At 44.1% G+C, this 26913-nt stretch overlaps 1 protein-coding gene and 1 pseudogene across 2 annotated transcripts in view; one reads left to right on the top strand and one right to left on the bottom strand.

Moving 5' to 3' along the window:
• PREX1 (phosphatidylinositol-3,4,5-trisphosphate dependent Rac exchange factor 1) overlaps positions 1-26913 on the top strand; it is a 259443-nt gene that overhangs the window by 135473 nt on the left and 97057 nt on the right. The window contains exons 7-11 of one of the 2 annotated variants that reach the window (XM_063145951.1): positions 6213-6346; positions 11746-11861; positions 13166-13315; positions 20103-20250; positions 26422-26522. In XM_063145951.1, coding sequence (XP_063002021.1) covers positions 6213-6346; positions 11746-11861; positions 13166-13315; positions 20103-20250; positions 26422-26522 — 649 coding nt within the window. The remainder of the gene's footprint in view (positions 1-6212; positions 6347-11745; positions 11862-13165; positions 13316-20102; positions 20251-26421; positions 26523-26913) is intronic. The other variant, XM_063145959.1, reaches the window with a different exon arrangement.
• Positions 188-4661, bottom strand: LOC134413373 (translocon-associated protein subunit beta-like; annotated as a pseudogene).

Below are 26913 nucleotides of genomic sequence, written 5' to 3'. Positions count from 1 at the left end.
AGTGTTGGAAGTGTAATCAGCCCATGAAAGCATCATTCAAATGGACTTTAAGATAGAAGTGGCAGAGCTGGTAATTGATACTGGAGAAGAATGAACATGTACCAATAAACATGCCCCTGGTATGTTTAAAAGTAGAGGGAGAGGCCATAGATCAAGATGAGCTAAAGGCAGTGGTTGATGAGCTACTTCAAACCATGTGGAAATCATGAGTACCACAAAACAGTGGGATACCGATGGAAGACAGAGTCAGAGGCTGCCCAGTCCAGAAAGTGGGGTGAAACCCCCCTGTCAAATTCTCATTGGGACAGGATCCCTTCTTGTCCTGGGGAACTGGTAAAGCCACCACATGGCCTTCCTCCTGGGCCAGGTACGTGATCATGGCTGATGTGAAGTTGAAGCAGACGGCTTTCAGGGATCTCAGGATCACCATATGGGGCACATTGCTGGCAGGTGCGATCCTATCCTGTGTGACGTTGAGCATCCTGGAAACGATGTCGAAGTCTTCTGGGAGAAGACGATCACCCAACAGTTCCACTTTTAAGGCAGCACTAGAACCAATGTTGTACTGCAAAGTGAGATCCTATCCCTCTATGGCATATCTGTTCAGCAGAGACTTGGAGGCCAGGAGCCTGACCCCTTCCTTGCAGCGGACCGAGGAGAAGATAACCAGTAGTGTATGAACCAAGAGAATGGAAGAGAATGTCAATACTCAGTACATAATGCACAAAGAGAGTGAGGGGCTGCCTTTTGACGCACCATCCGACTCAACAACAAAGAACAGATAATGTTTTCGTCAAAATTATTATTTTAGCCACATGCACATTTGTGCATATTTGATTGATTAAAAGTCAATCTCAATTAATTAAACTCATTATTTAAAACTCAACTAAAGTTTCTTTAACCAGGCTAATGGATTCTGCAAATACTTTACAGACACAGTAGTTCAACATCTGTAGCAGAGGCCAGGGAATTAGCGGAAATAGAGGCTTCAAGGAGCGAGCACATTTTTGACTCTGCTCTTCAGTTGCTAAATGACTTCATGGACATTTTGGTGCCGGGAGAGTGATGGGCCTGAGAGTTAAAGTAACCAGGCGTGCGGTTGCCAGCTGAGGATTCCTTAGCTGAATGCATCTTTCAGGAGTTCATGTAAACTTCCTCATATTCAGACAGTTGGGCGTACTCCACAACTGCCATTGTTGTTTTGTTTTAAGCTTGCTCATTTTCCTCTTCAAGGATGTTCTTGGCATCCAACTGGAGTCATGTGGAGAGCCCAGATATCCAGCTGTGTGTGTGGCTTCGGATAGCAAACTCACCAAACAAAGCCTAGATATAATGTTCAATGTAGCAAGGCTCCGGAAAATCCATTCTGGATTTGATATAATTTGGACTCCAAGGGGGCTGTGTGTAACAGGTTTGAACTCTTAAGCCTCACTGGTTTCCCTGCCAACACATCCATGATGGGCGGTGGTCTATAAAAAACAATGGCCAAGCGTGTGTGTTTTTAAAGGTTTAGATGGTCTCCAACAAACATTCTGGGAATGACAACCATTCCTGATATGTTTATCGGTGCTGTTTTACCCAAAAAGCTGGCTGCCGTCATTCATTCTATTACTTGGAGAGTTCAAAAGGTAGTCAGCATTTTTTCACTATTACACAAAATCCCTAAAATGTACTTGTCTATATTAGGAGTTTTTCTTGGATTTTGTAATCGTCTTAACCAGCTGCTGACCTAGGAGTATATAGGCAAGGAGTTGTGTTTGCGTTATATTGATAGCATTGCTTTGAAGGAAAGCAAACGTGTCCACAAAATAAACTGTAAAAATGTTTGGACATCCGAGTTACTCTTCTATTTGGCCATTGTGGTTATTACACTGGCATACTCCTGTTCCTTTCTCTTCCTGTTTTCCCCTCTGATCACGCAATCCTTTCTGCTTCACATGAAATATAATAAGGTACCAAAACATATTGTCCTCCTGATTAGCTAGGGGCTTTGCGGTTGCTTTTTTCAAGCAGTTGTTCCAGACATAGTGCTTTTTCTGAACAATGGGTTGGCTCCAGTGTTGGCCATACTTAGAGCAGACCTATTGAAATTAATTAAGGTAGTCATAATAAGTTCCAATAGGTCCATGCTTTTTAAAGGAAATGATGATTATAAGGACAGAAATACATAGAATCATAGAGTAGTTGAGTTGGACAGGTCCTACAATGCAGGAATCCACCTTAAAGCATACCTGACAGATGGCTGTCCAGCTGCATCTTGAATGCCTCTAGTGCTCACGACTTCCCTAGGTCATTGGTTCCATTGTCGTACTGCTCTAACAATCAGGGAGTTTTTCCTGATGTCCAGTTGGCTTCCTGTAACTTCAGCCCATCATTCTGTGTCCTGCACTCTGGGATGATGGAGAAGAGGTCCTGGCTCTCCTCTGTGTAACAAACTTTCAAGTACTTGAATTGTGCTATCATGTCTCCCCTCAGTCTTTTCTTCTCAAGGCTAAACATGCCCAGTTCTTTCAGATCAGCAGTGTCCCTACCTGAACAACTGAAGTTGTTCAGGCCTGTGTCATGTTAATAAGGTTGTGTGTGGGTCAGGCAGACCTATTTGTAGACCTGGTTCTGCAACTCTGCAGCATTGCTTCTGGAACTCTGCATCATCCTTGTGTTGTGTGCTGTCTCAAAAAGTATAATGTGCCACACACACACACACACAAATGTGGGTCCTTGAGCTCAAAATCAAAATGACTGGCCAGTTGGAGTTTGAGAGAGATCTTTGTGGTAGCTACTGTAGCATAGTGCGTATGAGGCAGAACGGTAAGATCTCTGGTTCAATCTCATCTTTGCCACACTCAGTTAAATCTGACCTCTGCCACAAACTCAGTTGAACTGTGGAATTTACCACCACAAAATGTGGAGTTGGCCACCAATTTGGATGGCTTTAAAAGCAGGTTAGACAAATTCCTGAAGGAGAAGGCTTATCAATGGCTATTTGTTCTGATGGCTATATGCTACATCTAGTATCAGACCTAGCATGCCCCAGTACAGCACTTGCTGGGTAACATGGGTGGCAGGGTGCTGTTGTATTCATTTGTAGGTTTACCATTGACAGCTGGTTGCCCACTGTGTGAACAGAATGCAGGACCCTTGGTCTGATACAGCATGGTTCTTATGTGGTTTTAGGCAAACTCAACTATCTCTTCTGCAATATGGCAATATTAACAATCTATTATGCAGGGTTGTTGTAAGGATTCCTGAGGTAATGTATGTAAAGCACTCTAAAATTCTATATATGTTGTAGGTAATAATAATAAAATAAACAAGAAGAAGAAAAACATCTGGTAAATCTGCTATACTTTGTCTGCCCAGCCACCACCCTGTTGCCAAAATTTTAAAACTGCTGCAGATGTGGGCATAGTGAAAATGAAAAGGAAGTTGTTTTGCTGATAATTTGTGTTTCACAATCCCAAATTGCTTCTCTTTTTTCCACCTCCCCACTAAGACATCAGTAGGTCAGATTATCTAATCCACTTCCCTAGTCTGGTTTGCAGAGCAGATAAGGAAGTCGCAGCTAACATCTCTCTCTCAACTGCATTGCAAAGCAAGAAATATGCATACAAAGGTGATTTGCTAGGTTCTAAATGAATCTCTGTTATCTGGAGAATTATGTCTGTGTTTCTGTCCTTAGGCAACATATACACAAACATAAAGCTAGGTTATTCACACTCTGGTGAGCTCTCATTTGGATTATTATAATGTGTTATATGTGGGGACTGCCTTTGAAAATGGTCCAGAAACTTCATAGCCCATGGCTAGATCTATACTACTAGTTTATAGCAGTATTGAAGTGCACTGATAACTGTTGGGGCATATTACACATTCCATATACCGCTTTCATAGTCTTAGGCCCTTTCTATACCTAAGGGTTTAGAGGGACACAGGGGAGACGGTTCGGGATTTCCAGCTTCCGGGATTGTCACCCTGCGTCCAGATGGCCGTGTGACGTCCTGAAAGTGAAGAGGGATGTCACGGCCGCCATTTTTAAACAAAACAAAACAAAAAAAAAAGACCCGGAGCACATTGTGTGTCCTACAAGATATTTATTTATTTATATTTATATTTATTTGTTACATTTATATACCGCTCCATAGCTGAAGCTCTCTGGGCATTTTACAAAAGTTAAAAACAGTAAACATTAAAAGTATACAAAATTGAAAAACATAAAAACAGTATAAAAATAACAGTATCCATTTAAAAACAACAGTTCTGGGGGGTCCACATTTATAAATGTGCAGCAAGGCTATAGCGTTACCATGATGGAATCATAATGATTTGACACACGGTGTAGATCTGGCCTTGAAAAACTACCCTGTTAAGTGGGACTGGCTGATACAATCATAATATGCCAGTACTTTTCCATCTGTAATGGCTGCCAGGCCTAATTCGAAGTACTGGTTTTAACCTTCAAAGACGTACATGGCTCAGGGACAGCTTACCTGAAGGAGCACCTCCTATTTCTGCCTACCCGGACCCTAAAGTCATCATCAAAGCCCCTCCTCAAGGTGCCCCCGCCAAATGAGGTGGACCTTTTCTGTGGAATGCCTTCCTAAGAACGACTTACCTAGTGCTAACATTTTGGGCCTTTCAGTGCCAGGTGAAGACCTTTTCATTGTCCTAGGAATTTAGATCTTGACACTTGGTTTATTTTGCTGCTAGTTCTATTTTGGTTGAATGTTGCTGCATAGCTTCATCCTTTACTGTGGGTTTTCTCTTGGTATTCTCTTCTGTATGTTATGTTTTTAATTTACTTGTGCACCACCCAGAGAATTCCACTTATGGACAGTCCAAAAGTGTAATACGATACAATACAATACAATACAATACAAGGATCTGGACAAAATTTACTCCAATTATACAGGAAGGCGAGGGTAACTAGACATCATGGCTATATTTAGATATAACAGTAAGCCATAATTTACTGTTATGAGCATGTGCACATGCACTCCCTTATCCCCTTCCCCCACATGTGCAGGGAGGAGATTAGAAGCTTCCTGGCCTGAGTAGTGGTAAACTATGATTTGCTATTGTGGCTGAATGTGGCAAACTATGCTTGCTAAAATCATATTTACCCTCAAATCAGGATCAGGAATCAGGGTTTTTTCAGTTTTGTCATCCAGCATGTGCAATTCCGTGCTCCAGGAGATCCAACTCACTCCTCTCTCATGGTTACCTGTCACTTTTTGAAGATTTCCTTGATTTGACAGGATTCTCGTTGCAATTTAAGAAATTGTTTTATTTTTATGATTTTGTTTTAATCTCTCAGGTTAGATGTGTTGATTACTCTGTCCTGAAGCAGAAAGACAGGATATAAATCTCAAAATAAATGAATAAAACATATATGATTTACAGTTGTATAGCGTCACCTGCCTTTGTTTGGAGTACCGATTATACAGTGTCTAGTTAATTTAGGCATCGAATACATAGTAAATGCAATCATGATGTGGACTCTGTGTTGTAGCAATAATTCTAGCATGGAAAACAGTCCTCAGATCTGCTGTGACATGTATGGAGCATCTTAAAACCAGAAAAATGTTTAGTTTTGATAGTTAATGAAAAGCCACATAAAAGGGGAGGTGATTTAGGGCCTTGCTAGACGAGGTCTTAGCGCGCTGTGAGGCCTGGTTTCCCTGCTGTGCGTCCAGATGACGCACAGGGGAATCCGGGGTCAGGCTGCGCTGAAACCTCATTTGACGCGCGATATCGGGGATGGGGAGGGATGGCGGAGGGTGGCACATCTTGGGGACGGGGAGGGATGGTGGGGAAAGAGTGGGCAGGGGCTTAATTTAAAAAAGGGTGGGGTGTGTTAATTTTTAAAAAAACCACTTACCTTCTCCGGAGTCTTCGGGGCGCATGTGGCCCCTTTAACAGAAATAAATAAATAAATAAATAAATAAATAAAATGGCCGATGCTGCAGGGCTTCCGGAGTCCCTGCGCATCGTGCGTCTAGGAGGTGGGGCGGCGCGCGCTAAAGTTAGCACGCCGTCACCCCGCCTTCCTGCCGGCTTATCCGGCATGGTCTAGCAAGGCCCTTATTACAATAAAGTAAGAGTCGTAATCAATTCTGACAAATGGATGTGACAAGTATGAGTTCTATGTCAAAATACTGACTATAACTTCAGTTAAGGGGGCAGATTGATGAAATCATCATTTTGTGCTCTAGGGATCCAACTTGACTGACATCTGCACCCAGCTCCTGCTCCAAGGAACCTTGTTAAAAATCTCAGCCGGTAACATCCAAGAGAGAACATTCTTTCTTTTTGATAACCTTCTCGTTTACTGCAAGCGGAAATCCAGGTGAGCACACCTGCCTGTGTCATTTCTCAGGTTTCATGCATCTTCAGTAAATATATAAATGAAAATAAGTGTCCTGTGTAGTCTCTGGGTTAGGAAGGAGGGGGCATCTTCTTTTACTAATGACAATGCCTCCTTAAGAAGACCCGCCTTTCACCGTGAGAACCAGGGCTGTAAACGAAGATGTTGAGCAATACCATCGCAGAGTCTGCTCTGGCATAAATCATTAGAACCGCCTTCTCCAACCTCCATTGGCCATGTTGGCTGGAGATGATGGGGTCTGTAGACTAACGCATCTGGAGGACACCGGGTTGGAGAAGGCTGTTTCAAAAGTGGTGCATTGCTGAACCAGCATGGTTGTGGAAGCGAGTCTTTCAGCTACAAACCTTCTCAGAACACGTGGATGTGCAGGTGCAGGCTGAACCTGGGCATATCGCCAATGATAATTTTGAGGCTTTTCCAGGCAAGGTGTGAAAGAATATGGAAGGATAGGTATGAATACCTTAAGCAAAGGAAGTTGATGAAGAAAGAGGAGAAGGAAACAGGTAAGCAAGGAAACAAACGCACAGGTGCAGCACATGGAAGGGGAGGGAAAAGATCAGCTTAGTCTGTTGTAATAGTAATTCTTTCTAGCTTCTTCTTCAAAAAGAAAGCCTCTGATGAATGTAAACTTATCTTTCGAAAGGACTACTGAGAATTTTGCAAGCATTTTACCAACAAAATCTTTGCCACAACTTGCAAGGTTACTTACAAATTGACTGGTCTGTTTTCAGCTTTCTCTCCATTTTATCTTTTCCCTGATTGTCCATTTTCTGGCACCTATATTTTGAATTGATTTCCCCAACTCTTGTTGGGCTCTATGCCACTTACTCTGTTTGCTACCAAGTGTACACACATCCTGCCCCTCCTTACAAATATTTCTTGAACCCCTTCTGGCTTCCTTTATTCTGAGCCTTTCTATACTCTCTCTCCCTCCACCCTCTTTGATTCTCCCCTTGCTGGTTCTGTTAGTAGTTTGGGCTAATACAACCCCTCCCTTTCTGCAGGCAGTTTTCCCAGAACACTAAGTTTTAGGAAACAAAATGTTCTAGCTGCCTTTTGAGAGAGCGCACTTGTTTATACCGAGCAAGCATCAGCGAGCAACATTTCTTGCCGTTTGGCTTGGAGTCGGATAAAGCAGTGCCGACACTTTCAGTTCCCTAAAGAAGGATCTGTGTTTATATTTCCCTAATAACTATAACAAGCACTGTCCAAATCTCCAGAGTCTGATTTCCATTTAAAAAAGAAATTAAAAAACACTAGAGGAGTCTGCAACACATTGCCCAATGTTAAAGGATATATTTAGACATGGCAGTGCTACTATAATTTTGGATGGTTCATCTGTCTGTCTGCTATTTAAATTCTGGTCCAGAATGGGAATGAATGTCTACCCACTTGTAGTAGCTGGCCAGATGCAGGCCCTGACAAGTGACACACTACTGGGATGCAGTGTTGAGAGAGGGAGATAACTTCACATTAGCTTAATGGGATACAGCTTTCCTTATGCAATGAGAGAAAACTTATGCTTTCACTTAGGCTGATGTTAACTTTTCTTGCCTCTTGTCGACTGTCAAATATCCCACTCTGAGGGAGATAGACCTGCAACAGTGTGAGAGCAAAGTCTTCATGGTTCATTCCCGTGGATTTGTGGTGTTTATAGGAGTATCAGAACCACATGCATTGGGCAGACGTTTGGGGACCCTACTCAGACGAACCCGCTAAGCCATGGTGGTTAAACATTTTGAGCTAAACATTATGGCTTAGTATGTCATGTGGACCATGACTTAGCTAACCATGACTAACCATGGTGGCTACATAACCGTGGTTTAAACACGCTCACTAACCATTTGCTGCAAAAGGGTTAGCAGCCTAACCATGGCTTAGCATGTTGTCTGAACAGGGCCAGGGTTGTAACCAATGTTAGTCTACTCCATCCATGTCAATGGGTGTGCTCTAAGTAGGGCTAACATTGGATATATCCCATAGTTGTCAGCTGGTTACGATAGGAGGCAGACAAAGTTTGATGGAGAAGACTGACATGGTTGCCTCTGCTCATGTAGTCCTATTATTCACACACATACTGCAGCCATGTTCATTGAATCCAGGAGTTGAAACTCTCACACCAGCGCAGGTACATATAGAGTGGGCTTGACAGTCATTGGGACCAGGCTTCCATGTTATAGACTGCCAATCTAATTTGGATAGCACCAGGTGTACAGATTGCTTATTCCACTGGTTTAAGGTTCACTCATTCTGTTTTGAGGCACACAATATTGTGGTTTTGAAATCACTGGTTGTTGCACAGTGCTGCATCCTTTTAAGATCTGTACATCATGCTCTCTATGTTGCCTACGGCTTAGATGTGTCCGTACTGTAAAATGGCTATTGGGTGAGGAAGGGCACCTATGCTAGTGCTTTGTTTTCCTGGATTATCAGATGCATAGATAGATTTGAACAGACCTGTGATGCACTATCAGGATCCCAGCCTTAAGAGCATCATCTTGACCTGACAAAGGAATGTGCATTGTCACTTAGCTGGAGATGTGCATGAATACATGCCACAACAGTAAGGAAGTCTGTTTACAATGATAGGCCAGTGTAGGTTGGGTGGACTTCCCTAACCTTAGGCCAAATCTACACCAAGTGGGATATAGCACTATGAAAACGGTATGAAAGCAGTATATAAGAGGCAGGAGCCACACTACTGCTGTATAGCAATATTGAAATGTACTGACAACTGTTTGGGCCCATTGACACAAACCATATACTGCTTTCATACCACTATATCCTGCCTGGGGTGGCTCTTATATACCACTTTCATGCTGCTTTTATAGTGCTTTATCCTGCTTGGTGTAGATCTGGCCTTAGTCTATGAAAACTTCCAGGTTAAACTTGCTTTCTGATTCTAGTAGCTAGGAGAAACCTAAGAAGCCCAAGGGAAACATAAAAGCATAATAAGAGCCAGAGCAATACAGGATCACATTAAAGGTCTTCCAGATCCAGCAATCTGTTCCCACAGCAGGCAACCAGATGCATTCTGGAAGCCCACAAGCAGGGCATGAGCCACCCTAGCAGTCTCCTACTTGAGTTTTCTAGTAGCTGGTATTCAGAGAGAGGCTGCCTCTGATACTGGTGGTAATATAAAATACCATAAAAATACAAAATAAAAGCCATAAAACACCAACGAAAGAGCAACTATATATGCTGGACTGCCTGGACAACTAAAAAAAAAAGTCCCTCCAGTATTAAAGGCATCAAGGTTGACAACAGTTGAGCTTCTTCAGGGGTGAGCGGGACGTTCCATATTTAAGGCAGAGAAAACTCTCTCCCCTAACTTCAGATGGCAGCAGGCTTATTTCTTACTATGAAACTGCTTGATGTATCCCAGCACATTTCGTGCCACTACAACTGTTGATCAGGGAAACATGAACCTTTAAAATAGATTACTTCACGTTTTCTACGAGGAATTGTATAATGATATGCTAGTCATCTGAAGGGCTGTCACATAGATGATGGAGCAAATTTGTTCTCTGTTGCTCCAAAAGGCAGGACCCTAAACCCATACATTCAAATTACAAGAAAGGAAGATTTTGACTAAACCTTTGGAAGAATGCTCTGACATTTGGTCAGCTAGGTGAAAAGCAGAAAACCTCAATGGTGTCTATGGGGGTTGAGAGTGTGATAAACAGTTTGACAAACATGGTTTAGTTGTGCTACCCTAAAAACCACCAAGCAGCACAGTAAACCTGTGATTTATTTTAAGTCTTCAAATCAAAATTATTGGAAAACAGTTTTATCACAAAAGCAAGAGGGTTAGAGCCGTGCTTTAGGGAGAGCAGTTCTGGCAACCTTGATGGATTTCTCATCACAAGCCAAGAGGCATTCTTGGGGAACTGCTTTATACCATGTGAGAATGGTATTTGTCCATCTACCCCAGTAATGTGTCCACTTACTGGCACAAGCTCTGCTTGGTCTCAAGCAGATGCCTTTAAGATCATCTACGGCCTGATCCATTTTGTAACTGGAGATTCCAGAGATTCAACCTGGGACCGTCTGCATGCCAAGCAGTTGCTCTCTCACTGAGCTGCGGCCCATCCCTAAAGAGGACTAAGCTGTAGGAAGTGTACTATTGCTCTATTGATTTTGACTTATATGTATTGGTTTTCATGGATATAAAGCTCTTCACAGATTAGGGCCTCCATATCTGAAAGACTGCTTCTTTCCATACATTCGTACGCAAGTTCTGAGATCATTATCACATCAGAGATTCATGCGTTGCTACTCATGGTAGGCCCCCAACTGTGGAATGCCCTCCCCAGAGAAATCTGCCTGGCACCTGCTTTGTTGATGTGTGTTCTGTCAGGCCTTTGAACTTGTGTTACACTCTACTATCCAGGCATATCTTAAAGGTGTGTCTTAGAGCCGTTTCTATCTCTCTGGACATTTTGATTTATTTATTTTAGTATTTATGGTTTCTGTTTACATTTTAGTCTCTGCTTTTTTCAGCAGTGTTTGTGACTTCTCTCAGTCTTTTATTGTATTTAACTGGATATTATTGTGCTTTTTGTTTTGTATTTATGTACCTCACCCTTTGGCTTTGGGGCAACTAATGAGTCGAACAAACAGTTTCATGCTGCTCAAAACTAACAGTGCAGCAGAGTTTTTATTGCCATGTAGCCAAGCAGAGGCTGCAGGCATCATGTCGGAATGATACATTTGTAATCTAAGTCATTCCATACCCACAAAGAGCGAAGCGTAACTTCAGTCTGTATGCAGGGTTTTTAAGTGGAGCAGGTGAGACCTATTGTCTTTTATGTCAGCTAGATTTAAAAGCAAGATGTACGGTACTGGCTACTTTCCTTTATTTCGTAGTTGTGTTGATGACCTTATTAATCTGTCAATGCCAGCCTTAAACTACTTTTTTTTAAAAAAATATTGTGCACTCATTAAATACTACTTGCTTGTGTGCTTGTGGCCACACTGTATTAGACTTCCAAACAGAATTGCTCAGAATATTTCTAAACTGAAATGCACCAGAATAATATAAATTACAAATATAAAATATGAATGTATTCCAGTTTCTAATCCTGAAATCGAGGGAATGAATGAGACGTTCAACCTGGTGTCGTCCAGTTGTTTTGGAGTACAGCTCCCAGAATTCCTGACCATTAGCCATGCTGGCTTAGGCTGATGGGAGTTGAAGTCCAAATATCTGGAGGAGACCAGGTTGGGGAAGACTGCCCTACTGTTCCTAATGTTCCTAGTGTTCATAATGATGTACGGGGCGGTACTATTGAAGGTAGTGCAAAGCCTAATGCTGTTTGTGTAACACCCCCTCCCTCTTATACTTTTCCTAACTGCAGGGTTGCTGGGAAAAAGACATCTAAGCGCACCAAGTCTATCAATGGATCCCTCCACATTTTCAGGGGCCGAATAAACACAGAAGTCATGGAAGTTGAGAATGTGGAGGACGGGACAGGTAAGAGACTTTTTTCTGAAATCTTTTCTGAAAGAAAGAGTTTGGCCATGTTTTTTATCAGATAAGATTAGGGGTGTCGTGAGCGCCCGACTGAGTCTGGGATTCTGACGGACTCCTCCGTGTCGTCCCCCGCAGACCCAGTCGGGCGCCCACGGCATGATTGCAGATCTGTTGTCGCAAGGCCCTGGTGAGTGCTTGACAGCCAACTGACCCGGCTGCTGAAATTGCACCCTTCCCTCCACTGCATTAGTGGCAGCCGTAAAGGCCCCATTGACACAGCAGTGGGAAGTGCACAATTTTGGCAGTGGGCCTGGATGGCTGCTGAGCACTCATCAGGCTGAACCGAGCCTCAGAGGAAGTTTGCACGGCTGACGAGCGGAGGCAGATGGCGGCGGCGATGGGGCAAGCGTCCGGCGGGGAGGACGTGGGAGTGAGTTCTCCCACCCATCGATAAGATACAATAGGCTGTATATTTTTATCTCTCTATTTATGAAGGGCTATTTCAAATCACAGAGTTGGAAGGGACCTCAAAGGTCATCTGGTTCAACAGCCCCCCATCAATGCTGGATCCTTGATAGTTGGCCATCCAGCTTCTGCTTGAAAACCTCTAATGAAGGACAGATCACCACCTTCCATGGTAGTCTCTTCCATGGTTGAGCAGCTCATACTGTCAGGAAGTTCTTCCTAAATGTTTAGTTGAAATCTTCCTTGTAATTTGTTCCCATGGGTTTGGGTCTTACCCTCCGAAGCAACAAATCTGTGACAGCCCTTTAAATATTTGTCTATCATAATGATTTCTTCTTAAGGTTAACCATACCCAGTTCCTTCAATGGCCTTATAGGCCCCTTCCAACTCTACTGTTCTTTGATTCTGTGACATCACTCACTCACACATCCACATAGGGGTCAGCACGGGGGAGCTGACCAGGGCCTTGAGGAACCACCATGCCAAGGCGCTGGGAGTGTGCTGAAATGGCTTGTGCTCAGCTTCCCCTTTCTTGATAGGAAACCACCAGTGCCTCTAGGCAAAGATCCTGACAATGAAGCTGAAATACAGGAATTCAGGGAGGGGGTGAGAGCATGGATGGGGAGGCTTTGTAGCCTCTAAACAGCCTGCAGACCGAAGGTTTCCTATCCCTGCAGAAGAATATCTCACCAAAGACAACGGTCTAGAAATGCTGAGGGGCTTTTACAGTGACTAATATGGCTAGCTCTACTCAAAGAGAGAACAGATCCCAGCGGTGTTTTCCGTGAGGGCTTAGGCCTTGCGCTCACTGTCTTGGCCGCATTTTTGTGTTTTTGCAGCAGATTACCACAGCAATGGTTACACAGTGACAAATGGCTGGAAGATACACAACACCGCCAAAAACAAGTGGTTCGTCTGTATGGCCAAGACAGCAGAGGACAAGCAGAAATGGCTGGACGCTATAATTAAGGAACGGGAACAAAGGGAGAGTAAGTTCATGGCTGGTATTACCATCCGTTAAAAATGTCTGGTGGTGTATTTTTAATACATAGTGGTAAAAACAAGGGCGATCTTAAGCAGCTGCAAAGTAGCTACCGTATTTCTTCGATTGTAAGACCCCATCAATTGTAAGACGCACACTAATTTCAGTACCACCAACAGAAAAAAAAATCCTAAAACACACCCATGATTCTAAGACGCACCCCGTTTTTAGAGATGTTTATATGGGGGGAAAAGTGCATCTTAGAATTGAAGAAATACCGTAGTTGCTTTTCGATTCGCTCCTTGAACATTGGAGTGCTGAAGCACCATTAAGGTTACAGGAATCACATTGCCAATTTCTTTTGCACAGTGAAGTACTTTAAACCTTTGTATTTATTTAATTGATTTGCTAGGCTCATAAAAGGGGATATAAAGGGGATCCATGAGGATCCATGAGGTATAAAGGGGATCCATGAGGAAAAGAAGCCCCAACCTTCAGCCTCTTACCCAGCATTGATACAGTCTCTCTCTCATTCTCTCGCTTTCTCTCTCTCTCTCTGGGGGTGTCTTCATGGTTTTGCTTTGCTGCTGCTTCCTTTTGAAAGCCCTCTGCTGTAGGATGGGGGTGGGAAATCCCCCATAGCAGGAGGAAGCATGGGCTTTCTGGTGGCCATTCTGCTCGTCGGGCCTGGCCTTCCCACTCTTCCGGTGACCTATCAGGTGTCGCCAACCACTCCAGAACACCCCCAACTCGACGCTGAAGTGAGGTCACATGGTGGAAAGACCGTTGTGACCTTGTTTCAAGTCAAAAAGTTGGTGTAAGTCCCCGATTTTTTTAATTTGCAGCTTCAGGGAAAAGCCCCGTGGTGGCTGTGAGTTGGCAGCTGCATGTATAACCTATGCAGCGCCACTGCACAGCCATCGCGGGGCAAATAAAGCATATAGATATCCCCTCTCTTGCTCTTCTGAGGAGATAAGAGAAACTGTTTCGGTCCTGAATATAGATAGCAAATGAAACATCTTGAGAAACATCTCGAGGTATAGCAAGTATTGTATCCCTCCCCTCCCTTTTCCTCCTTAAGGCAGCCTTGTCCAACCTGGTCTCCTCCAGATGTGTTGGATGACAAACTCCCATAATCCCACAGCCGGCTCTGCCTGTGGGATTATGGGACTGTGGGATTATGGGAGTGGTCATCCAATACATCTGGTGGGGAAGGCTGCCTTAAGGTGTCAGAAAAGAAGATGACAAGTGTCTGCCTTTGCAGGTGCACCCCACCAAAGTATTCTTCTGATGAAAGTGTTTTCACATGTTTCAAGAGACAGATGTTACACACGTTTAGAAAACATTTTTAGTAGTGCTGTGCACCACCTCGGATCCAAACCCCGAATCTGAAGCGGATCAGGGTGATTCGGATCTCCGAATCACAGGTCCAAGGCGGTTCAGGCAAAGGTCAAGGCAGCCCGAAGGCAAAGCCAATTGGATCCAAAGCTTCAGGCCACCTCGGTGCTTTGGAGCCGGCCCTCGATGGGTCCCTTACTTGCTGCCTCTGCCTCTGCCGTGGCGGAGGCAGCAGGTAAGTGGGAAAGGGCGGGGAGGGAAGTTTACCTGCTGCTGCCGCCTGCCACCACCGGCGGATGCAAGGATGGCAGTGGCGGACGGCAGCAGCAGCAGGTAAGTGGGGAGGGGGAGGGGGGCTTACCTGTGTCTGCCGCCACTGCTGCCATCCTTGAGTCTGGCAGCTTTCACTGCCGCCGACGCATAAGCCAGGAGGCCTACTTCCGGGCTTATGCATCGGCGGCAGTGGAAGCCACTGGACGCAAGGGCGGCAGCGGCGGCGGGCGGCAGTGGCAGCAGGTAAGTAGGGAGCACATAAGTGGGGAGGAGTGGTGGACGGTGGAGGCACCAGGTTAGTGGGGAAGGGGAGACTTTTCTGGCTGCCGGTTGCATAGCCCAGCTGCGTAGCCGGCACCCAGATAAGTCCGAGTCACCTCAGAGGGCCTGAATATCGCCTTGGCTTTGGCACCGAGGCGGGTCAGGCAACCCCCGAGGCAGCCCCGAGGCGGATCGGGGGCTCCGGATCGGCCTCCGAGGTGGATCAGGGGGTGGGTGCACAGCCCTAACTTTTAGTAAGCAATTCCAGAACCACTTTAAAAAAAACCAACCCACCACCACCCTACCTTTTTTTTAGCATATTCCATGCTTTAAATGCTACATCTTTTTGATGGCCTGGTTGCAAGCACTATTACTCTAAAGTTCTTATCACTGGTTGGAACATGCTGGCTGGAGGGATGGGAATTGTAGTCCAACACTTCTAGAGGTGGAAGGCTGCCTTATGCATCCTCAGTAGAATCCTTGATAGATCAGTACATCTCAGAGCTAAGTTATATGTTAATGATAATTGTGTAGCATATAGCAGAGGCTTAGTTAATGCAGATTCACGCTAATGCACATTAACTAGTGGAATTCACTTCCACAAGATGTAGCGATGGCCACCAATAAGGATGGCTTTAAAACAGGTATTGGACAAATTCATGGCGGATAAGGCTCTCAGTGGTTACTAGTCCTGATGGTTATGTGCTACCTCTGGTATCAGAAGCAGTATACTTATGTGCATGTGTTACTGAGGAACATGGGATGTTGCATTTACACCTTGTTTGCGGGTTTCCTGTGGGCAGCTGGTTGGCCACTGTGTGAGCAGAATGCTGGACTAGATGGACCCTTGATCTGATCCAGTATGGCTCTTCTTATGTTTTTAATGTGAATTAGCGCATTAGTACAAATCCCCCCCCCCAAAATGAAAAACTCAGTCTGCAAGTCCACGGGATCCATTGGACTTGGAATAAAACATTTCATTACGGAATCTGCAAGTCGGATTCATAGGAAACCGAACTCATTTAAATCTTATGGTCTGATTTCCCTGACGTCTGTAGAAGTGTGCGTAGAAGGATAACCTCATATATTTTACAATCTATAGTACAATGGAGTGCATATTAAAGAGTAGCAAGTTACTGTGAAATCCAAGGACAATTTTTTAAAATATATCTTTTCATGTGTGAAGAGTTACAGTTCACAAAGAGTTTTTGTGAACCGCCCAGAGAGCTCCAGCTGTTGGGCGGTATAGAAATGTAATAAATAAATAAATAAATAAATAAATGCTCTCCAATGACAACCATGATAGAGTTTTTAGAATGTGATCCAGTCCTAACATAAATTAAGGACAATGCATAACCTCTGGATTGATGCAGTGGTGCAGCTAGGCCTGGATCTTGACTCTAACACCCATGACCTATCAACCCAGCCCGCCCCTCCCAAATTACCACGCAAAGACTGGCAGGCCGTGAAGGTATCAGGGATGCAGGAGCAAACTCCATTTCATTCTTGTAGCCATGATAGGGCTATGATTTAAGTGAGTCTAAAATGCAGAGCTGCACATGATCAGAATTTATTTGTTTTAACCTGGTTTAGAAAACAGTTTTTGCTGTTGTAGTTCAAACATATCAGGAACGGAGAAGCAATTCTAAAGCTTGGGATGGTGTTGGAGGAGGAGAACAGAAAAGTTCACTGTGTGCTTCACAGCTGAAGTACACATAGCCATCTAAAGCTTCTCCCCCACTGCTCCAAAGACCATTAAGGCCAGTGTCTAAATTTATCTCACTGCACCACTGTCTGGATGTATTTAAGGGAAAGAAGTGTCCCTGAAGATGGGCAAATCATAAAGAATCATTTAATTCTAGAAGGATGAAAAAAAAGTGTGTGTGCCATATCTTACAATTGCTGTATTCGAAGTGGTCTTGCGAATATATCCAATCGTAGTCAAAGGTTACAGTCCTGGAGTGTAAGCAGCTTTCATGTGGTCTAGTCCCATGCTGCACTGAATATGCCTGCATTCTTCTTTCCCTGTACTGGATCGTGGCAAAGCTGGCCCATTTCTTCCTATTCCTGCTTGATGTGTCTTGAGTTTAATCGATTTGCACCCTCAAGGCCAGTGTGGTGTACAGTTTGACTAGGGGGGAATCCGCACGTCGTACCGAGACCGCTTCTAAGCGACCCCAGTGCGACGTGAAAGCGATCGTGTATTTGCCGCCGCCGCCGCCATCACCCACAGACCTCCTCGCCGACCGGCAAGGAGAGCTCGGCTGAAGAAGGCAGGGTGAAGAGCGGAAGAAGCTCTCCACCCCGCCTTCTTCCCCCACGTTCTCCATCCCAGCCGGCGAGGAGGTCTGTGGGTGGCGGCGGCGGCAAAGACGTCTCTTCCTCGGCTCTTCCAAAGGCAAGTTACATGATCGCTTTCACGTTGCACTGGGGTCGCTTAGAAGCGGTCTCGGTATGACGTGCGGATTCCCCCTAGGTCCAAGGAGTCCAGTTTTAAATCCACACTCAACTGTCAGTGGTGGTCACTCACTCAAAGCCTATCCTGCCTTGCATGGTTGTTGTGAAGATAAATTGGGGGCTGGGGGTAGGGAGAAAAAACATATATGCTCTCCTGAGAGCCTCAGATAAATAAAATGGAATAAAATAAATTAAATAACTGAAATTAAATTAAATACCTTGGCAGTGCCATTAGCCATTGCCCGTTGCAGCATTTGCTGTGACGCCAGGCAGTGGGGATTCACTTGGTCACCTGGAGGCGATTTTTACTTACCATTGAGGAGTAACCAATCAATTAAATTTTATTATTATTATTATTTATTTATATAGCACCAACAATGTACTTTAGGTATATATTCGAGGCCTCATTGAAGAGTTGCTCTATCTCAGTTCATGCAGTTCCAGGATAAACCCACTGTCAGTGCTGAGACAAGAAAACTTGGCTTTATGCTAAAACCAGATGAGCAAGAGATGCATTGTAATCTTTTGCTTACCTCAGAGAATTTGACGATGGAGCCGCAAACTGAAAATGTGTCAAATTACGCAGGCTGCTTTCTATCCCAATCTGACTTAGCAAATTACCTTTGGCAGAACTTGTCAGCAAGTCTATTTGACTAACATCATGGTATGGAGGAAGATGGCGACCGGCCAGGATGTTTGCCTTGCCAAAATCTTTTCACCAGACATCAGACCATGAAAACAAACGGGGGGTTTGCAAGACAAAACATTACGCATTCTCATTTCTTCAGTTAGAGCACCAGAAACCCAAAACAGTGCCACAGACTGAGCCCCAGTGGGACGTAGAGTATACAAATTTAATTTGACTTTCTCAGTGATATTATGAGGGAGGCAAAATCCTCTGTCTGGGTGTTTGTGGGATGGCTCCCTTTTTTCCTTTTAGCTTAAGGACCAGGAATTTTGCGCAGTATACCCAGTTCGACTCTATTTATGCTAGCGCAAGCGACCTCTAGTGCAATACCAATGGCATTGGCTTTCGTGATGGATTTACCCAGGGATGGGGGACTTTCATGATGGGGAACCATAGCTCAGTGGTGGAGCACTTGCTTTGCATGCAGAACGTTCCCAGTTTAATCTCCGGCGTCTCCACATAGGACTGAAAGAGCTGCCTGCTGCCCATCACGGTGGACAATACTGGGCTAGATGGACCAATGAACTGATTCATTAAAAGGCAGTTTCCTACATTCCTGTTGGTGTTGCACTAGAGGTCACTTATGCTAGCGCAACGCCTAGCATTTATGTTAGCAGCAGTGTTGTATTGGATACTGCCTGGAGGTCTATTCGATTATTTCTATCTTCTCCTTTATTCCGTCTGACCTCTCTAGCCTTCTAATTACACCAACATGATTGTGGTATACTAATTCTCTGCTCAATGGATTTCCAAGAGAATAAGCATAATCTGAGGAACATCTTTAGTAGCCACTGAGTGGGGTTTTTTTGTACAAAGACCTCCATGTGGTTGCAACATGGATATGTAGCAGGGGAGAGAGACATGTGACCTTGTGAGTGGGTGTCTATATAAGACTAAGATGGGGTTCCGACAACACAATAACCAACGATGGTTTAAATAGTTGACGGTTGGTTATTTAATCCACCATGGGCTATTGTGTCATGTGGAGGGAGTTTTTTAACCAACAGTTGTTTATTTGGCCAAAATAACCAATGCAAATAACCAGTACTGTGCAGAGTTGGCTATATGAACCACCACTGGTTATCGTGTCGTGTGGAGGGCACCGTTGGTTATTTCCTTGGCCACCATTGGTTATTGCGTCAGACACAGAGTAGCAAGACAAGAGCGGTCAAAGCGGCTGCTGCCGCTCTAGTCCAGCTGGCAGGATAGATTTCCAGCAGCAATGGCTGATGGGATACTAGCAGGAGGACTGTTTGGAGAGAGGAAGGGCAGGGGATGAGTGTGTCAACTCTGTGCAGACTAATTGTCAACTCAACGCTGATCCTAATCCATATCATGGTTGATTATTATTATGTTGTGTGGGAAGTACCCCCTAGATAAACAAGTGTTGAGTTGATTATTACCCCACCGTTGACTATCGTGTTCTCTAAACACATCCAGAGAAGCCATGGGTGGGAAGGAGAAATAATACATATGGGCAACTTTCATACTAAGATGTCAATGTGGCGGTTTTCAATTACAATGGAGTGAAAACAATAGTATACATAGAAAACAGAAGTGTTTACATAGCTTCAGGCTTAACCTGTATCCTAATGAAGAGGTGAGAAGTCTCCATGCAAAATTTAGAGGTTAGATTCCCCCTCTATGTTTATGAAATCAGTTTCTGCCAAGAAAAAAATCCCAAATGTCTTTCTGTGATCTAGCTGGCTTCAGATTTTATTTTGGAGCAAGTTCTTTGTTTGACCGGGGGAATATTTACCATTTTTCTGTATTCCAGGTCTGAAGTTAGGCATGGAGAGGGATGCGTATGTCATGATCGCCGAGAAAGGGGAGAAGCTGTATCACATGATGACGAACAAGAAAGTGAACCTTATCAAAGACAGGAGGAGAAAATTAAGCACTGTTGCCAAGTGCTTTCTTGGCAAGTAAGTGACGTCCGGATTGAAAAGGCCCATTCATTCCAATTAACGGAAAGGACCGTGGGTTTTCTGTGGACGGTATTGTGAAGCCGAATCAGATGAGCTTTGATGGGATTTAATTGGAAAGGTCTTTAACCTCCATTACAATTAGTTTATTAAAATTAATCATTCATTCCTACTTAATGCCCTTGGACTCCGCAGTGGCAGCAGATTCCAGTGGGGGTGGGAGAACGAACTTGCAAACATCGTTTCCAAATCTGCATGAAGAGGGGGGAGAAACTTCAGGCACAACAGCTGCTTGAAAATGCTCTTGACAACCCATCTTCCTGTCTTGCCATCTCTCTCCCCGCCCCTCTTGCTTAAAAGAAGATACTTTAATAGATACCCTTATAGTTGACTTGGCTTCAGTATCAAATCCAGATGCATCAATTGAACAAGATGCCTCCTGCTTTGGGTAGAACAAGTTTTTTTCCTAAGGGAAAAAGAAAAAAAAATGCTGTTGCAACCAGACCATGATAAAATTGATTTTTAACAGTGCGTATTGTATTCCTTGCAAAAGCATTCACTGTGGAAGGGAAATAATACAGGCAAGGGGTGTCCAACAAGAAGAGATTAGATAAAATATTCACACCACCAGTATGCTTCACTGTCCCAGATGAATCTGAGAACCACAGGAGGTAATCTGAGAGGGCTTTTCCAGCTCAGTCTGCTAAAACCAAAATTATATCAGTCGGGAAGTCTATTCTCAGGGATAGCTTATCCACCTATGTTGTGCTGAGTGTTGCAACAAGCTGGTTTTGCTTATATATACATGGAGCAGAAACGGTACCGTGTTCTCATACATGACAGGAGGGTAGAGTTGAAGGAAGGACTGGTGTTTCTGGTATGGGACTTGCTTGGAGTGACTGTACATACAATACTTTCCACTTTAGACAAAGAGTGAAAAGATGGAACCCATAGTGATGGATCTGTCAAACTCAATTTTGATTCCGTTCTCATTTCCCCCACTTTTATGTTGTCATGTCCTGTTTCTGCACCGCGTTGCAAATTATTATTTTTAGTTGGCTTCGATTTTTCAAAGCATGCACGTTTTCTTTGCAAATGCACACACTTCGGCAAGCAACTTCTCCCAACCATTCAATAAATGTTTTTTGTGTGCACCTTCACAAATGTATTTATTTTTGTAAGCAATTTCCCCATTAAATAAAGTATTTTTATGCATATTTCCCAAAATGTATGCACAGATTGTGTGTACATCCTCACCCCCCCCCCACACATACTTTTTGTGGGTGAACTAAATTGCAAACCTTCAGAGAAGTATGGATTTTGACGTCTGTTTGCATTCTGGTTCATGTGTAGTTTCCGGAAGTGGACATTTCGTATGTACACGTTGAAATGCAAACCGAACAAATCTCTCACCCACTGCTAATCCTCATAACTGTGGAATGAATAGGGTTTATGCTATTTGTTTTGCCAGTATGCAAATGCCAGTGTCAGAAGTCCATGTCAGTTTTACTTTTTCATTGTATTTCTTTGGCTGCACGAAATATTTCACATTATGTGCTGCTCTTTCTTACCAGACCTGCCTGGCAACAACTGTAAAAATACCTATCTTGTGGCTGCCTTGGTGCATTTTTACCAAAACCCTCCGTCTTGAACTGAAGTGTGCTCTTTTTTTGCATTCTAGTTCCAGATGCACATCTCCAGCTATAAACGTGCTGTAATTCATCGCTGTAGCAATCTTGTTATTTCAGTCTTGGCTTCTTAATCCTTCTAAGCAAGAGAAAAAGAAGAAAAATCTTTGTGGGTTTCTAACTATAGCAGCTCTGCAGCTATTCTGGTCCTGACCACCTAGCAGGGTTCTAAGCTAATGTGTTTCAATCAGCCAAGTCAATATGCTGTTGCAAACCTGTCATGTTAGATCTGGCTTATCCTTAAACAATCCCCCCCTCCCACTCCAAAATGTTGACCTGCAAGTCTTCTTGCTGTTCAGGCTCAAACCGCCAAAGGAGCTTCTTGTCATATACTTCAAATCGTGGTTTGATGGTTTGTTTGACAGTTCTGTATGAATAAAAAGTTGTCGGCACAGAACTTGATCTTGGCCTTGAAACATAGTTGCTCATTTTGTAAAGGCTTTATTTTACTTTACTGACCTTATTGATCTTTCATCCTGCATCAGCTCTAAAGTTGTTTCTAATGTAATGCTTTTGTGTCCTTCCAATGACTTCCAGGTAGAATACCCTGAGCACAGCCTGTTCCTTCAAGTCCTTGTAATTTTTCATCATTTATTTATTTTTTGGTATTGGGTGAAGTCCTAAAGGAATTGCCTTTCTTGAGTAGTACAACATTGTGGACATTTTCTAGGTATTCAGAAAAGCAATCTGTGAAACTGACCAGATATAAAAGAGGGCAGGGCTCCTGCAACTTTAACTGTTGTGATGAAGAGGGAATTTCAGCAGGTGCTGCATGCATACAAATGACACCTCTTGAAATTCTGTTTTTTGTACTACAGGAGCCCTGTGCTCCTTTCCATATGGTCACCCTAAACTGGTGATAATGCTGGTGAGAAGGTAGACTCAAAACCTGGACCTGGCACTGATCCCTGCATTCTCCCACAGTTTCCTTCTCTTTCCCTAACCGTAGTTAACAGGTGTGGGTAGGATCCAACAGTGTCCCAGCAGCAGCACGAATGATATTGCACTAGCTTGAATGTAACTAGTGCTTGTTAGTGCAATGGGGAAATGTTGTGCTTTGCTGCTGAAATGCGCGTGGTATGGCAGCAAAGAAGGGGCAATTTCTTTACTCCCCCCTTTTTGCAGCCAAATTTTTGTTGCAGATTGCACGTGCTAGTTGTATTGTGCATGCATTGATTTACTAGAGCACCACATCGTTGACACTAGCACCAGGACATTGTCGGATGCTACCTTATGTCCGCGCAATATCCACCAGGTCTAAACTGACAAGAGGCAGCATGTGATCCCACAATCGGCTCCATCTTTCACCCATTAGAGCCTCGGGCATCCAAGCCTCATGTCATGAGGAAGAATGTGGGAATGAGCCTGATAGTCTTAACTCCTTTGTTGTGTCCCCATTGCCGGCTTCATCACCTTCCACATGTGGGGAAGGGATGATGTGCGGGAGGGAGCCTTTGCTATTTATGTAGGCTCCCTGCACAACTTAGAACTCTGGAAGATCAGGCTTCCAAATTGCATGAGCAGAGAAGGCTCCCTGCCTCTGAAGGTTAGCCAGCAACATGTGGAGTACAGAAAGAAAAGAGTTTACATAAAAACCGTATAAATAGATAACACAGAGAGAGACAACGTATATCTAAAACAATTTGTTGAACCATTTATAACTCATTGTACACTGCCAAACGCCAGAGAAAAGAGGGCCGTTTTAACCTGGCATTGAAAGAATAGTCATGCTGGCACCAGGTGGGCCTTGTCAGGGAGATCATTCCATAACTGGGGGGCCATTAGTGAGAAGGCCCTCTCTCTTGTGGCTGCCCTCTGAGCTTCCCTTGGAAGCTGAGTGTAGACTACAGGTTGGTTCATGCCGGGAGAGGCACGCCATCAGGTATTGTGGTCCTGAGCTGTGTAAGGTTTTATAGGTCAAAGCCTTAGTAGGTCAAAACGTTCTTCCCAGCTTCCATTGGTGTAGTTCTCAAACATCTGGTGGGAAATGCTAGTCTTCACTGAACATGCAAAAATCTCGCTGGAGTGGATCTGGCAAATTTATACCCTTCAGATGATTTGCAAGTTCTTTTCAGTCATACCGACCTAAAGATGCAGAAACGAGTTTGAAATCCCTTTAGTTAAATCCTCCCTAAACCAAGCTGAAAATGTTTCTTTCTTCCTGTTTTCTTCTGAACGCACTACCTGTGGCTTAGATGAGTCAACCCTTTCTAGACACAGACTACTAGTATGGTGCCCAGGGACCTGAAATTGGATGCAAGGATGCTGGTTTTGATAAGCAACGAAGTTACACAAACTGGAAGAGTTACAGCTATTTTATTGAACACAGATTTCCTCTGCATTGCTCTGCTTTCAGAAATCCTTTTCATGCTTTGAACAGTTCTGGAATAATTGCTACTCAAGTTGGCAAACATCCAGGTCCGCTCAGGGCACTGACAGTGTCCCATTCATCAAGTTTATTTCTTTTCATACCAATTCTCATTCTCTCTCTCTCTCTCTCTCTCTCTCTCTCTCTCTCTCTCTCTCTCTCTCTCTCATTCACTGCTGCATATAGTTGCAATTGCAATCTGGCCAGATTTGAGAGCTCTGGTGTGTGTATAACAACACTGCAGCACAGCCGTTCATTCAGATTCAGGGTGGAATTGCACCTTATAAAATACATGGGGCTGCTGCCCAAAACGGTAATCCCATGTTGAGTTTCCACCTTCCCTCTTGTATTGTATCATACATCTTATCTCAAGTGTGCTTATATCCTGTGAATTTCCTCTTCCCTGCTTGACATCTTTGGCTAGTGGGTGTTAGGTGCCTTTGCTAGCAGCGCCATAGAAGGTGAAGTTCTTCGCTTAGACACCCCATTTTTAGTTATACGTTCTGCAATTGTAGAGCTGTGGGATTGGGAAAGGCCACAGAGTCATCTAGCCCAAGATGTAGTCATGGCCACCAATTTGGATGGCTTTAACAGGGGGTTGGGTAAATTCCTGGAGGAGAAGGCCATCAATGGCTACTAGCCCTGATGGTTATGTGCTACCTCCAGTATCCGAGGCAGTAAGCCTGTGTGCACCAGTTGCTGGAGAACATGGGTGGCTGTTGCACCATGTCCTGCTTTGTGGGTCCCCAATCGACAGCTGGTTGGCCACTGTATAAACAGAGTGCTAGACTAGATGGACCTTCAGTCTGATCCAGCATGGCACTTCTTATGTTCTTATGTTTTAATCCCATACTGCAAAGCAGTGGCTCTGTTAACCCTGGACCACGGGGTAGAAGCCTGGGCCCCCAAACCAGGTCAGAACAGTGGCAGCACTCCTCCAGCAGTGCTGCAAAACAGAGTAGGAATTGATTGTCGAGGCTGTACCCACGGGAATTTCTCCCAGATCAAAACTAAGCTAATTAGGTTGGTATCAATGGAGGCCTCTCCTTCCCCACTTTTTAAACACTTCTATGCACATGTGTGCATAATTTGAGAAGCAACAGTATGTGTGGGCTGGGGTTGCTTTGATCTTCCCCTCCCAGTGTGCAGTGGTCCCAATCCAAACTGAAGCTGCACACCCCTCCCCTAGAGTAAACGTTAAGGTAAGCCTCAGATATACGCCATGTACTTAATGTAACATGTAGTTTGACCCTGAGAGTAATCTCCCCAGGTAACTTCGTTTTTCAGGGGAGCATTTCTCCAGCCACTTGGAAGACAAATCATCCATCCCTGTCACGGTTCATAGCATTTATATTTTATTTATTTACTGTATTTTTAAATCCTGCCCTTTCTGCAAGCACTTCTTTCCCCGCTGCTGCATTTGATCTTTAGAAGAACCCTGTGAGATAGCCTAGACTGAGAGGGACTGGCTCAAGCTCCCCCAGAGAGCTTCAAGGCTGAGCAGGGATTTGGACCAGGGTCCTTTCTCAGCTTCTCTGGCTCTCACAGAAACATAGAATAGTAGAGTTGGAAGGGATCTTTAAGGACATCAGGTCCAACCCCCTGCTCAATGCAGGAATCTACCTTAAAGCATCCCTGACAGATAGCTGTCCAGCTGCCTCTTGAAGGCCTCTAGTGTGGGAGAGCCCACGACTTCCCTAGGTCATTGGTTCCATTGTTGTACTGCTCTAACAGTCAGGAAGTTTTTCCTGATGTTCAGCCAGAATCTGGCTTCCTATAACTTGAGCCCATTATTCAGTGTCCTGCACTCTGGGATGATCGAGAAGAGATCTTGGCCCTCCTCTGTGTGACCACCTTTCAAGTATTTGAAGAGTGCCATCATGTCTCCCCTCAATCTTCTATTCTCCAAGCTAAACATGCTCAGTTCTTTCAGTCTCTCCTCATAGGGCTTTGTTTCCAGACCCCTGATCATGTGCATATGTCATACTTTAGATGGCGGAGGGACAGGCACGGGGGGGGGGGGGGGGGCGTGGGGGAAATTCACATCTTGCCTGTTTTTCTTCTTGCCCAAAGGGATCAGGGAACTAATCTGTTTTTCTATTTCTTTCCACACAGTGAGTTTGTATCCTGGCTCACAGAAATTGGGGAGATAAGCAAACCAGAGGAAGGGGTCAACCTGGGACAAGCTCTGCTAGAGAACGGCATCATTCATCATGGTGAGTGCTTTTTATCAAGGGAAAAGTTTGTATCAGGTGCAATAATGCACTGGGAAGCTGTAATAGTTGTTGGTACTATTTTTTATTTTTATTTTTTTAAAAGATCACCCTTTACATGTGATTCAGGCCTCTGCGTTCAACATTTCAAGCAACACTTTAATTCTGGGGTCTTTTCTAACTGGAGGATTTTTCTTGGCGTCAGGTGGGACTTATAATCTTGCTTAGAGCAACATTTTGTGAATTAGTATGCGCGCTAAAGCCTTTGCTAATGATTAGCAAATCCCTTTTTGCAGACTGTAGTTTTTGGAGTTTTTTCCTCCCAAGAATGGAACATACAACCAATATTCTGCATTTGCCTTTATGTATAGACATGCTCTGCTTATCATCCCCA

This window comes from Elgaria multicarinata, chromosome 1 (assembly GCF_023053635.1).
Source record: "Elgaria multicarinata webbii isolate HBS135686 ecotype San Diego chromosome 1, rElgMul1.1.pri, whole genome shotgun sequence".
NCBI lineage: Eukaryota > Metazoa > Chordata > Lepidosauria > Squamata > Anguidae > Elgaria > Elgaria multicarinata.
Note: the sequence above shows the minus strand (reverse complement) of the source record. Positions and strands in the feature narration are given on the sequence as shown.